General features: G+C 33.2%; 1 protein-coding gene and 1 long non-coding RNA gene across 7 annotated transcripts in view; one reads left to right on the forward strand and one right to left on the reverse strand.

The window, feature by feature from the left end:
• Positions 1-15226, forward strand: part of LOC128177204 (myocyte-specific enhancer factor 2C-like) — a 42650-nt gene that overhangs the window by 8441 nt on the left and 18983 nt on the right. Inside the window, exons 2-3 of one of the 6 annotated variants that reach the window (XM_052843811.1) lie at positions 1923-2020; positions 8238-8325. Coding sequence is in view for 1 of the 6 variants with exons in the window: in XM_052843809.1 (XP_052699769.1) it covers positions 8626-8777 (152 nt within the window). In the remaining 5 variants the exon portion in view is untranslated. Of the gene's footprint in view, positions 1-1922; positions 2021-8237; positions 8326-8503; positions 8778-10904; positions 11069-15101; positions 15224-15226 lie in introns of those variants that run through there. The other 5 variants (XM_052843812.1, XM_052843813.1, XM_052843809.1 and 2 more) reach the window with 5 other exon arrangements.
• LOC128177207 (uncharacterized) lies at positions 820-8645 on the reverse strand. Its single transcript, XR_008242817.1, has 2 exons — positions 8504-8645; positions 820-1119 (listed from the first exon to the last, which is right to left on the reverse strand). It is a non-coding gene; the product is annotated as an uncharacterized LOC128177207 (long non-coding RNA).

Genomic DNA, 15226 nt, shown 5'->3' on the forward strand with positions numbered 1-15226 from the left:
AGTAAAGATATTGCCACACAATGATCCTCACCTTGCACAAAGAGAGGATGGGGTCGTTGTACAGGTTCAAAGAGCTGTATTATGCTTTGGACATATGATCAATTGAAATTTGGAGTATCACTGCAATTCATTTCACCCCAAGAGTTGCATTATGATTGCACATAATTGCATCGGAGACCAAACCAGCTGCACAGAAGACCAGTATATTGCTTTTGGACAGAGTCTGCTGGTAAAATTTGCATAGAAGCAGTGGCTAAGTGGTTGTTAGCATTTGGAGCTCTTTGAAAACAATTTAGAAGGGCATCCGCCTGCCTGTAAGAATCACGACATTATTGCTCTTTCAGCAAGTCATTTTTCATCATTTTCTACAAGGGTAACAAGAGACCTCTCTCATATATAGGAGACTTGGCTCTCCTGCTGCCTTTTATGAGTGTTTTGAAGTGATCTTTGTTAATAATGATTGATTACCACTTAAAACCTTCTTGCAGTAGAAACCAAGCTTATCCTGGCAGAAGTCAAACTAAAGACTTCTATGTTTTAGAACCTGACTGAAGGCTCATACATACAAATATGCTGCAAAGTCTTGTTCTCTGATATCCATCTAAAAATTTACCTAGTTTAAGTTGAATACAATGTAGTAGCAGTAGCTGTGATGTTGTACATGTAGTTTCTATAGATTGATGTTGTGATTTTTTTTTTTCATTCCTTTTTTTAAAGGACCATTAATTGATTGGAATGTTGTAAAGAAACCACAGTTTATATCTAACAAAATTATTTTAAAATTATCTCCAATTTTTTTTTTCTGTAAAGTCAGATGTCAAAAGTTTTCCCCCATCATTTTATTATTTTAGTTCATTACATTTGCAATTTTGAATTTAAGCTTATGTTGAAAAGCCTCAGAACTGCCAAACAGGTTTCTGTCTTGAAAGTTTCACCATGATCTTGAAAGTTTCGACAATCTTCTTTGGCCAAACCCTGTAGAATTGGCTGATAGTGTTATAGACAAGTGTCTATTGATCCAGGGACTGCTGAGTTTTTCTGACTTTGGCAGGAAATGTGTCATCCTCACATTGCTTCCTCCCTTTAATTGCCTTGTCCTTTTCTCTTGTCTTGAGTGGTCTGAAGATAGAGAGAAAATTGGAGATTAATTTGAATAGAGGATTATTACAATTTTCATGTATAATATATATAGGATTCCCCAACCAGCAGTGTCAAAACAATTAATTAGCACTGGCTGAATAACATATTTATAAAACAAATCAAAATTGGCCTGGCCATTTCAGTATTATATTTTTAAAAAAAAGGAAGAGAGGCCACAGTTTAGTAGTGTAGGTTAAAAAAATTGCCCAGCATGTTTCAAAAAAAAAAAAGAGGCATTGTATGAGGAATGCATAATCTAAACAGATTTACTTTCAAGTTTATGTTAAAGCGTGCATTATTCAATGGCTATGTTAGAATATAAATTTAGCACTTGGCTTCCCTCATCTGCCTATTCTGAGAACAGCTATTGCTTTGTTGAAGTGTGAGAGTAATGTTGAGTGAAAACCTATGTAAGAATTGTCAAAAGCTGTTTAAGAGAGAGTATACTTGTCTATTTTCATTGAACACATTTGGGCAGGTTCTAAAACCTTTTGCACCTGAGCACAAGAATAATTGCAGGATGCTGTAGCTTCATCCTGGGAAACAAAACTATCACAGGATTTTTTTAGGTACTGTTAAAATGTGTATATGATATCTTTACCCAAGATCTGATTTAAGAAATCTTGACATTTTAGTTGGAAGTAGTTTTTGACATGTTTCATGCATTTCCTCCTCAAAAAGAGACTGTTGATTTGAAGACCAAATCAGATAATTGAGTATGTTATCATTGAATTCATTTTTTCAACATCAATTTACTACAATGTGTTTCAATTTCATTTCAGATAAGTAGCTCTGCAGCTGAAAAGTTTTAACAAAATATTCTTACAATATTCTGATCATAATGGGGCTGAAATAGGGAAAGAAATCAACTCTTGTGTAAGTAAGTACCTTCTCCCTTATTAATCATACCAAGAATTTAGATATTGTAGATATATATGGAACCTGACGTTTACATGTGTATATATATATAAATTATACATGTATGTACTGCATACAAGATATATTCATAAAGTATTCATGTACCACACACCTTGGAAGATAAAATGTGATGAACAAGTCACAAAAATTGCAAAAATGACATAAATTAAGGCTTGACCAATTTATTTAGGATAATATGTCTAACACAAGCCAAAACAGTTAATTGGCTAAAGAGCTAGGTTACGGTTAAATCATTTTCTTGGTTAAAGCAATATGAGCTGCAATTTTCATGTTGAAAATTTAAAAAAAGAAAATGTTATTTCCTACTAAAATGACCAAAAAATATCATGGTTTTTAAATTTCTGTTAGCTCTGTTTTTGTGGAAAAAGCCATTATGAAGTCTTAATTGGGGCAAAATTGAATTATTGTCGTCCTGTAAAAAAATTGATCGGCTATATTTTCCTTATAAGTGAAATCTTTCTCCTGACAAAAATTAATGATTTTTACAAATCTTATTTATCATAAAAGTTTAAGTTACAGGCAGACTTATCATACTAGCAGGTTTTTGAAGCTGTATTCTAAAAAATACAGCTCATATTGCTTTAAATGAAAAGAACGAAATAGGTTGACTATTAGGAAAATCTTTACAGTCCAGTTTCAATAATGAGTTCTCTTGCCCATTATTCATTTAAAAAAATCCCAAATCTTGATTTGTCCCAAGCTATCAATGAAGGCACTTACAATGTTAGTGACAGTTGATGTTTTATTGACAAACTCAATTCATACATATTAATTTGTACTTGAATAAATGATTATGCCACAACCTGAAATACTATTATAAATAATTTAGGAGACATAAAAGGTGTATATTTAGGTATAATTAAAAATTAATGCTTAATGTGTAGACGAAGTTATCATTAGCAACACATTGTATTTAAAATAGTCACAGCCATTTACCATTTATAACTTGCTCCACATTCTTTGATTTATTGTGTCTGTCTGGTGCATTGGGATTTCTACAAATGGAATCCGCATGGTGTGTATTGTAAGCTGTGTTATTTGTCCCCAAATCTTTATCCCCCAAAACTCAAAAACTTTTTTAAATTAGGATCCATGATATAAGTTGAATCAAAGTTTAACATTAATAGGTTTGCTTTGCAACATACAGTAAAACTTGCTTATAAAGAAATTGGATGTAAGGAAATTTTGGTTCTAAGAAAGTTATGACTGAGTCTTCCTTTCCCCAACCCCTTCATATTCTTCTTTCATTGGATATAAAGAATATTTGTGAATTGGAACCAGAACATTGTGGCCAAAAGACTTGTTTATAAGCAAGTTTTACTAACGGTCAATGAGTTTATATGCATGGTCTTGACATGTACCTCTGGGGGTTGTTTGTATAGTTTACCTTCACCAGTAGGACTATCACTCACACCAAGTCCATCCTTGACAGTGTCTTGTAATCTCTTACCTCTCTACTGGTCAGAAAAACATTTTAAGGACCTTTAGTAATTTCCTTTATGCATTATTCCGTTGTGATGGAGTGGGCGACTTATTTGGTCACAGTTGAGCAGTCAGTCATATTGTGTGGTAGATGGAAAGCTCCCTGTCACTGACAGTCTAATCAAATTAAAAACTGGGTTTTCTGGTTGCATGTCTGGTCTTGATCATGTAATTATCACATGCAAAGTGTAGAGACAAGCCATTGACGTAACATAGTGCAAGTTTTAGTTTTTCCAGGAGAAATCAATATCTATTATGTAAAGAGATCCAGACTTAATCCACGGAAACAATGGAGTACATAGGGCCTGTTTGCGACACACCTTTAACCCCCTGGTCCATAATTCTTAATTACACCACTGGAACGAACTGAAGCACTTCTTTAAGTTGATCACACCAGGTTAATTATGTCAGAAGTATGACATTATGACGGAAAAAATCAACATGATAATGATTTAAAGGAGACTTTTCTGGGGTTTTTTTGAACTCTTAAAGATAGTGTTGTTTTTTTCACTGGTAATTTTTTTAAAACTAGGATGTTGACAAATGGTTGCTGAGGTTACCTTTGGAAACAGTATGATTGCTAATCACGTACTCTCTTTCATGGTGCACTCTTGGTTAATCAAGCTCTTTGTTTCACAGTTACTAGTCCCAAGTACATTTTTTGCATGCCTGTCTGATGTGGATTTGTTTTTTCATTACATTGTTGTGCTATTCTCCTGGTATTTCCTCCCACCAGATAATATTTAAAATGTACCACTACATCTAAATTAATTGGAATTACCAATACCTATTGATTTCTATTGTTTTACATTATTCATTTCAATATATCATTTATTTTTACTTTATAAATTTATATACTTTTATGAGGCACACCAGTTTTTTTTTGTATTTAAGATTCTTGTTGCTGAACCAAAAGAATAATCAATTGTTTAGTTTCCATTTCCGTAGCGATTTATTTGAAAGAAATATGAGCTGTATTTTTTTAGAATTTTATTTTGCTGCAAAAACCTGCTAGTATGCTTAGTCTACATATAACTTAAACTTTTATTATAAATAAGTTTTGAAAAAATCATTAGTTTTTGTCAAAAGAAAGATTTATCCTCTAAGGAATATATAGCAGTTCAATTTTTGTACAGGATGACAATAATTCAATTTTGCTTCAATTAAGGCTTCCTTACGGCTTTCCCCACAAAAATAAGGTTAACAGAAATTTAAAAACCATGATATTTTTTTGTCATTTTAGTAGAAAATAACATTTTCGTAAAAAAAAAATTCAGCATGAAAATTGCAGCTCATATTGCTTTAATGCAGCTTTTGTTTTACATGTTTCCATTCTAGAAAGATCTAGTACAAATTTTATGTTCCCTTGGAATGGCTTAATGCTGATTTGGTTAGGGTGTGGTCTCTATTGTTGGGTAAAGCCTCCTAATTACTGCCCAGAGATCAAGGCTTTTATTACTGCAAGCATATAAAAGGAGATCAAACAGGTTTCTCTAATTACTATCGGAATCTCACTGTGTAAAGTCCAAATCCGTTGCATCATAAAAAAAAAATCAGGAGTATGGATTGGGTCACCTAATTACCCAAGGTCTGTAGCAGCCTCTCTGGTCTCTTCACATCTCCTGAGACTCACCTGTCTAGCTTCATTAGGTGGGTGAGTAAATAACACAGCCATCTACCTGTAGAAGCCTGGATCCGTTTTCACTATTAATACTTTTTTTTTTCTTCACTTTCATGTCTTTACCATATAATGCAAGGGTAAAAAAATGATAAAGATCTTGCACACAAGCTTATTGTTCGAACGAAAAGCCTCTGGAGGAAAGTAGCAGAAACCAATATCCCATTGACGTCAGAATCGTCCTGATTAAGTGTATTAAACACAAGGAGAGCTCAAGTGATTTATAATACATAATATACCAAGAGGCAACAAACAATGTCCAGTCTTGTTAAAAACACAAGATGCCCTGATGAATTAAGGACATTTGATGGAGCCGTGGCACATTAGCAAGACCTAGTGGCTGTAAGTTTAATCAGCCACTTATTTGCCATTTCTGTTTTGGTCTCATCAATATGGTGAAAAATAAATTGGTTTGTAGTGTGAGCTTTTAGTTACAAGAAATTGGTTTTTAGTTTGTATATGATGATATATTCATGCCCAGATTATATTTCACTGAGTATAAAAGAGGTCTTCGTTTGTCACATGTAAAAAGTGGTTGAATTGAAACATGTGATTGAGTAACTAATGTTTCTTTGGTATGTAAAGAAAGAAAATCCTTCAGAAGAATATCCACATGCCCAATTAAGACCAGGAAATAGTGCGTGCAATTCCTGTGACGTCACTTTGAATAAGGCTAAAGTTCTAACAAAAAAAGGAAGGAAAGCCATCAATAATGGCATTTATTTCTTGGCAAAATTTGCTTGGAGTAAAGCAAGGCCAGGTATTAAGCAATATTTCAGGGTGTTCTATTTTTTGTATTTTCATTTCAGTACATGAAGTACGGATTTCTAGCAAGCATGGACTAGTTTATCATTTTGATTAGCACCACAAAGTCTATTTATTGAAAAAAAAATTATTTGTTTAATTTACTCCCCATGCATATACACCATATTATGTATAAAATCATATTTCAATATAGTCATTAACATACATAATTGGAGAAGAAAAATGCAATACCATATTCATCCTAGTTATAAGCACCCTAAATTAATGCTAATTAAGGTTACTTGGAAAAATGCAATTTCCTGAAATATATATTGCAAACATGCAGTTTCAGGGGAAACCAGTGTCCAAGTCAAGGATAAATTAATTTTAAACTGAATGGTTCTCTATGCTCTTTTCATTTCCCTGCATTTATGGTACATTAATTATAGTTAAGAGGGCTCAACACTTGGGGCAATTTTTAGACTATTGTGATCTTTAAAAGAAGAGCTCCATATATGAATATATAGAAAAATACCCAAATTTAAAAGGTAAATTATATGGATTTTTTCTTTTCTAAATTAGAGTTTATAGCTTAATAATTCATATCTAAAATTTTGAGGCAGATCTGATGGTTAATTTGTTGACCATTCAGCCTCCTCAATAGCTCCTATTACAACAGTAACTATGTTATGTGTTTTTCAATCACTACTAAATGTTAAGTGTTAAAGTTCTTGTACCTGAGTGGGAGTACAGCATGCAGGTATGTGCATGTAAATTTATATGCTATCAAAAGACTGTGTCATCCTGTTTATTTAATAATGCAGAAATTACAGCAGACTCCAAAAGTGTAAAGTTTGGTAATGTTCATGCCTAGCACTGCATTGTGGCAGCATGAATGATTTTTGTGAACTTCGTAAAAGGAAGTAACAATAGGAAATTAAAATATGATGCATATTGAATATTGGCAGCAAGGCAAACATTTCCTCCTCTGTTCCCTCTGTACAGACCCTTCAACAGGCCATTGTCCCTATCGCGGAGTGGGATTGCCAAGTATTTCCACAATTATAGTAAGTCGGGTCTACATGTACCTCGAACTGCCATAGAGCCATGGTTTTGAAAGTATGAGGTATTGCATGATTAAGAGAATAGTGTTTGGCGAAAATTGTGGATTTCTTTTTTAACATATATGTGGAATTTCTTCTCAAGGTTTTGAATAACATGTATTTATTTTCTTGTATAGTATACTATTTTAGTAAGTAAATTATAGTGGTAAGACATTTATAGAAAATGCCATCTGGTTGCATGTACTTGGCTGATACCATTTCAAAGGTTGCATTCAAAATTATGCCACTCACATCTGACAGAAAGAAATTTTGCCTTGTGTTTTTCCTGTATTGATAATTTTTTATTGAAAATTTATGACAGTTATTTTATTCATTAAAGTAACACTGCTTAGATTGGGCAGCCGGCTGGAAACCTTAATTAATTAAGTTTATAGGATATGTCAAATTGCGAACTTGTGTAGGATTTCCTCAGGTTCAAGTATAATTTATCTTGTGAAGAAAAGAAACACCGAATCACTTGATTTCCCCAGCAACATGCAGTCTTGGTTCAAAAAGTGCAGAATTAAGTGTTGTGAGTGAAAAATGCATTTACTCCTACATTTTGTGCTATGCTCTTTTAAAAGGATCCCTTTTGTAACCAGCAATTTGTTCAGCATATCTTGTATTCACTAGCATAATTTGAAGAGTCCTTAACATTAAAAATTAAAATAACTAATTCTTCTACTGTCTTCTTTGATGTCTTCATTTCCATATGCCAGAGTTACAGCCTAAATTATTCAGTACCAATTTAAAAGACAAGAAGTTTTTACCGATTACACCACATTTTTAGTTTTGATCAGATATCTATCATGCATATGGTTGGGTATCTTTGAAGACTTTTTTGCAATGCATTTTTTCTTCGAATAGAGATTCGAATGGAAGTTTTAGATTTGGAAAAAAGAAATATTTAATTTTCATTGTTGATACAGAAAATTTGTAGTCATCTATTGAAAACCAAAAGTGACTTGTGAGATGAGCTTTGGCAGTAAACTGCGTGTTAATTCATTCAGACCTGCAAGTATTGGTTTGACGTCAGTTGTTCAGCAAGTATTGAATTGCTGGTAATATTACACACTCGCTAGTGGAAGCCAAGAGGGAAACAAGAGCTTGCACTAGGGATTATTACTATTTTCTATTTCTATTCATTCTAGATATATCCGACGAAGTTTCCACATGTCGATTTGAATTGAAAAAAACTGGATATTAATAGATTTTTTCTGAGTGCAGAGAACTATAAAGGTAAGGTTAAATTACCTACGCATTATCATTGACATAGCCATGATGCCTCAATATAGCCTTTATTTGAAAATATATATCCTCAACTTGTCTATTTTTGGTTATTCCAGCCTATTGAATAATAATAAAGTATTCCAAATAACTCTGTTCACACCTCTTGAGTTTTTTTTTGTTCTCTCACCTTTTTTCTGTATCATTAGTAGTGTTACGAACAAATATGTTTTGGTAGATTGTTTGTTGAACCAATCAATAATTTTCACAAGTCAATGGTCTGCTACCTGAACACTTCAAAGCTGAATTGCAATGACACAGTGTCTCATTTTCACATTCTCGTTAAAGCCTCTGAGATCTTTGCAGTGTCTTCAACAACAAAACACCAACAACAGAAATTGGGATTTGAGAAATGTACTGCTTCATTTCAGCCTGCCACCCAGTAGTATAGAAGCCGTTGACCGGTAGGGCTTTCTCTGTGCAAGAAAATCAGTGCACAGGAACTTGTATTCTGTATTTACTCTATTGCAAAATTGGGTTGTAATTCGGTCTTTTGTACCCTGGTGATTTAAACTACCACTAATTACACTAGCTGGGACATTATAACTTCAAGAGAATTGTTGACATAATCTTGGGCAAAAGAACTCTTCCTTGGGTTTGAGCCCTCGGGACTTGTTTGGGACTTGAGGACCGTTGGGTTACTCCACCTACCTACTTCACAGGGCAGCCAGGTCCCATGAACTGCGATTTAATTCAGTTCACATGAACTTAGGCCATTTTATTTCATGGACCATTACTCCATGAGATAGATGGATTAAAATGTTGAACATTTAAATATTATGGTTTAAGTTATTTGCTTACTATTTCTTATATGCACTTCTGCATCAAAGAAGTTTGTTGCAGCCTTTATTCCCCTTAATACAATTATAATGATTACAACAGTGGTTTATTCAAGTGCAAGAACAATCGTGCTTGCTGTCTTAGTGATAAACAAATTTCTTTGGCTCTTGATTTTATATACGATGCGATTTGTAAGCTGAACCACCCCACCACAAACCTAGGCTATATAATGCTGCAAGGCAAACATGTAAACCAAATGATTTATAACCAGAAATATCATGTTATGCATCTAATTTGTTAATAACAATAATAAATTAATACATTATATGCTATCAAAATTCTTATTATACTGTTAATGATAATGATAACCTTGCAAGTACTCCAATTTATATGTGTATGAACAGACAATGAGTTTATTCAAAAATCCCACTTGCCTGGTACACTGAATCAAACTACAAACTTGTGTTTGGAGGATATTAAGGGGGCTGGGGGGTGGCTGCCATTTTAGACAATATTAATCTCCTTTAAAAGAAGAGCTCCATATAAAGATAATGGAAAAGATAAAATTTTATATTGAAATATATGAAATTTTTCTTTATCAGATAGTAGTTGATAGCTTCAGAAATCGCATATAAAATTTTCAAATAAATCTGATGGTTTTATATTATATATTTTGACCCCCCAGCCTCCTTAAAACTCTTTGGTGTTTTCTGGAGATGCATTATTGAATTGTTTTGTTTTTTTAAACATGATTAAAATTCAATTATTTGAATATTTTGTTTTCACGTTGAATAAGATGTATTTTGTGTATTGGCTACAGGACAACTTTGTTCTTCTGAAGCCAGTACACAAAAATACAAATAAGAAATGTTGTTCTGGCCCCAAAATTGATAAAGAGACAGAGTTAGCTGGAGTCTAGCTAACTTGATGAATGTAATTGACCTAGCTAATTGAATCGCACAGAGAAATTTATCTGAAAAAAAGAATTCGTACTAGTTGAAGGGAGAAAAAAAATTAAATTAGAGGTGGTTAAAGAAATCTTTAATGCTGTTGTTGATTTAATTTGTTGCTCCACATAAAAAAAATTGGTCATTGCCATAGTTATGCATTCATTGGTTTTGTATTCAAAAGTAACAAGTTGCCACAGGTAGGTGACATTTGTTCAATAGATATTTGATGTGTTAAGGGGCCCTTGTACACTTTGTGGTGTCAAATAGCCAGGAAGTGGGGGAAAAAGGGGGAATGATGAAAAAGAAATATGATTTCAAAGAACAGAAATATTTACCCAGTTTTTCTCTCCTGTCTCACCCAATGAATCTAATGAGCATCAGAGTGATAGCTTGGGGATGATCAAATTCTATCTACTATTTGTTCACTGAAATCTAAGACTGTGTTTTTGGGAGAGTCTCATGCAGAATTCAATATTAAAAGCTAATTTTCACTAGAATTTTCATCGAACAATTTTGAAACCTCAGTAGCCTTTAATACTCTTAACTTGGTTGCACATCAATTGAACAGAATGCCACGACGTAGGTGTATACCATTAACTATTCATGCCTTTAAGTTTTCAATTACTACTCAAATATTTATATTCAGCAAACAATTCTGTTTTCACTTGCAGTTTCAAATTTTGCATTTTATGCAGGGAGATAGCCCCCTATCCAAACATTGTAGTGTATTTAAAAAATATTTATACCAATAGTCGGGCTTCTCTCCTTATCTTCTCTGCTTCACTGCACATCACTTGATTCATTATCATTGTAGTAGCATGGACTTTCACACTATATACAAAGGTCCACATGTAATGCACACATAATACAGATTTAAAGATCATCCTTTTTAAAGTGGGAGTATTTTGCACAAAATATTGTGTTTTAGAAAGGAGATTTATTACCAATAACAATTTGGATAGAAGGTAAGACACTCATAGTGATGTGATATTAAATCTAAAACTTTAACGCTAAGCATTCTTAACTTATGTTTACTTTTTAGTATACGGGGCCGTAAATTCTGGGACTGTTTATTCTGTGTTAGATTGAATTATGATAATTGTTGTAAAGCTCAATGACTTTCAGCTGGAGGTCGTGTAAACCAGGCTAAGGTAGGAGAAACGGTGTGTTGCTTACACAGGTAGTAGATGTTTAGTGGTTGATCACTCATTTCCATTCCTTGTCGAATTTCTTCGTTAATGTCTTGCCAAGAGTCACGTTTCCTCTGTCATTGTGATGCTGTTGCTTTGTCAAACATCTCTTTTTTTCTCTCTCTCCCTCAACTCCTAATCCCTCAAATAGCTGCCAAATTTGCTTCAAATTATTGCTCATTATGACATTCAACTGCATATTAATTTGATAATACAATTTGTATTTCTCAGATTTTCTCAAGATTGATGATGTTTTTATGATTTTTTGTGTTTCTGGCATCTCCGTCAAAGACAGTGTATGTAAAATCTTGGCAATCATTGCGAGTATAATTTCCGGGAGTATTAAGTATTTTCATGATTTCCGAGGTCACCCATCTCTGAGGTTTAACAAAGTCACCACTAAATCATGTCAACGATCGCCTATGCTTCATTTCGTTTGTCAAGGTATTCATATATTATGGAAATGAGTGTTAAATCATGCTACCTTTAAACGCTAAATTTAATTACATTTCATCAAGGAAATAATATTTCGAGTCTTTTTAATACTTGCCGCAAGGCTTTTTGAACATTCAGAGTCGTCTGGCTATTTTCTTCTATTATTTCAACTTAATTTGTTGATTTCACTATTTGATGTATCTCAGAGTTATAAGAAGTGACGCAACCAACACTTAGCATTTTTTTTCTTCACTTTTTTATATCCTGTTATAAATAAGAATAGAAAAATGACAAGGGGGCATTGAACATTCCTCAGTGGGTCAGCTTTTTTCGGGACTAGGGAAGAATAGCGCCAGGAATGCATACATTAATATTTTTGGGATAACCACATTTCGCTATATAAAGCTGTGTGAATTGACACATTTTGTACTAGCTTGTATGTAGAAAGACTACTGCGATCAGCTCTGTTTGCCATGCTATTGTGGAGGGTTGTATGTCATAGTGAGAATATTTAAATTTGCTTGTATCTCAGTATAAAAATCAACCGTGATAGGTTTTATTGAGCCGTTGCCTTCTCAAAGACCCAGTGTGCAAGCTAGATTTCTACAGATATTGCTAGGTTTTCAATTTGCCAACTGAATTAGCTTCGACTATTTAATGGGCAATCCGTTTGGCTTGTTGTCTATAGGATGTTTTCGTTTTCTTTTTTTTTTCCGCAAAAGTCACATTCTGCACAATTCTGATGTCTACAACAATAAACAGCTCTATATTACACAGATAGGTGTATACAGCATTGCTATTGCATGACCTTGAAGTTGTGCAGTCATGTAATTGCATAATTCTGCCAGAAAAAAATGAAACTGTTTTATCGTAACACAGGAAAATGTTCATGTTGATTTTATATTACATTCTCTCTAGACCTAAGCTTTGATCTCTGATGCAGATGAAGTATTCACCCAAATATAAGCCCCCTGTTGCATTGGACAGCTCTCCACTACTTCCTGAGCTGTAAATGGTTGTGGTTTCATGTACAAATTAACCTATAATCCCAACAGTTCTTTAGAATGACCCTAAGTAAGATCTGATAGGAAATGTTTTTCCCCATCAGATCTGAAATGAAGTGTAATGTCAATGAAACAATGCATTGCGAGATGTTTCTGTGATGGTGATAAAATTGTTGTACAAAGATAATAAAAAATTGAAGATCATGCTGTAGAACGAAATGGAATGATTTTTTTCTTCTAATTTAGTATATGAAATGTTTAACCCAACAACATGGCAATCAAAAATCTTTCACACCAAAAGTTGATGATTGTCTGATATGTGTGTTTTATGTGCAGGTGGTCATTTATGGCTGACCTTTCTTGTCATCTACAGAGAGGAACAGTCTTCCCTGCCAGGACTGACATAATGTGCAATTCTGGGTTTCCTTTTTGTTCCGACTGGCTGCAATAACTAAGCCATATTTTTGCTCAGTTTTATGGAAATTGATTATTTGCCATGCATATTTAAGTGCCAAATCAATTTGTGGCTATCAATTTATATAAAAATTCATGTGACGGTTATAGATAAGGCATAAATCAATAAGCTCTAAAACATTGCTTGTTTTGGAGTTCTGCAAAAAAATTGCATAATGAAAGAGAAAAGAAAAAAACCACACAAAAATAACCAAGATGCTGCATTGTAATTTTTTCTGGGACGAAGGAGTTGCATGCACTTTGATTGTTGTTTTGTCACAGTTTAGTTGGCGGAACAATATGTATGGTAGATAAAAATCATAGAAGTACATATGTACTTTCTATATTCATAATTTTAAAAAATTGATTAAGAAAAGAAAACCAAACATAAGAAAACAAACAAACCCTAGCTTAGTCCTAACTAATATTCCAATCCATAAGTAAGTAAAGCTTGGTTTGAAAAAAAAAATAACCTAACATCTTTTTTTACCTTTAATTGGAGGATTAGAGAAATATACAGAAGAATAAAAAAGAGTGTTTCAATGAAAATGTGATGAAGATTTTTGTGTTGTTTTTTTTTTTTACCAAGTCTGCATGACCATTGACTAAAGAAAGCTTGTTACATATAAAAAAAAATATTCTCTGTTATTTATATAGAAATAATCAGAATTCTTTTTTGAAGAAGAAAAGGGGGGTGTGTGAAGAGAGTATGTCAATTGAATCAACTTGATCCAAGAGCCTCAAGGAAATCATTAATTAATGATCATTGTGTGACAACAGGTAGTTTATGTTATTCAATTATGTAAATGTGTTGGTTAAGGGGTCACTAATTAATTAATCTTCTTAGAACTAATTAGAGATTTGCACTAATGGGATCCTGACCTTATAATGGACTATGGTAGTTGATATTTTGACCCATTGTGCTGAACAGCTAACAACTAAGTGTGGAAATTTGACTGTTTATTGTGTCGTGCAAACTCAAAGTCTTTTAGATATTTTGGATGATTTTTTAAAAAATTTATTTTTAATATAGACTGAAAAATAAAATTGAAGTCCCAAATAGGAGACAATACGAGGTAGGAAGTGAGTCTCAAAATAATTCTGTAACTTCCCTGTTTTGGATCATGATTTTTTTTGTTGAGAGAGTGGGGATAAGTGTAGATACATTATTAAGCACTTGACCCCTCTCTATTGTTGTATCAAATCCTCAGGAAAGTCTACTCCTGTACTTAACACTTTTCCCAGACAACCATATACTTTATATTCCTTAATTTCTTTCTGTTTGAAATCTCTAAGCAGCCTTGAGCTGCTTTTTACCAGATAGGATTATTTGGTATATTGCAAGCAAATTACCTCAGTCTCTTTTAATCCAGTGGTATCTTAAAATGAATAAGATTTGCATGTACTTTTATTTCTTTTTATGATGCTGATTCAATATACATTCTTGATTATATTAGTTCTTTTTTTTTTCAATTAGCTGTTTTGGTAATTGATGGTTAAGTCTCTAGTAGAAAGATGAAGCAGTTCTGTATGCCATTATTTACTGAAACAGCTTGTGTGATCTAGTATTAAAATAAAGCTGCTTTCCCAAGTGTCAGAAATAAAAAAAATCCTATACTTAAACAACAAAATTAATCTGAAAAAAAAAATAAAAAAAAAATAGGTGTACATTAAAATCCTAGCTAAAAGATACATAGGCAGATTTTTCGAAGTTGATTTTTTTAATAAAAAAAAAAGATGTACCGGTATTGTAAGAAGTAAAAACTCTACCACATGGTGCCAGGCATTAAGACTTAGCAGAAGGCAGGAGAGTTGCCATGACGTCAGCCCTACATTTCATTAGGGAAGTCTGTACATATGTGATATCATAGATTTCAACAACACAGCTTTTACCTGGCAATTTTTCTCTGCATATTTCTCCTGGTCGTCTTTCTATGTATTGGATATATATCAAGTGATCAAGGAATCTTTCTGGGAGGGGTAGAAAATAAAAAAGAGAGAGAACGTTAACTCTCCGCTGCAACATCATATAGTGCAGGTA

The sequence above is a fragment of the Crassostrea angulata genome, chromosome 3 (assembly GCF_025612915.1).
Source record: "Crassostrea angulata isolate pt1a10 chromosome 3, ASM2561291v2, whole genome shotgun sequence".
NCBI lineage: Eukaryota > Metazoa > Mollusca > Bivalvia > Ostreida > Ostreidae > Magallana > Magallana angulata.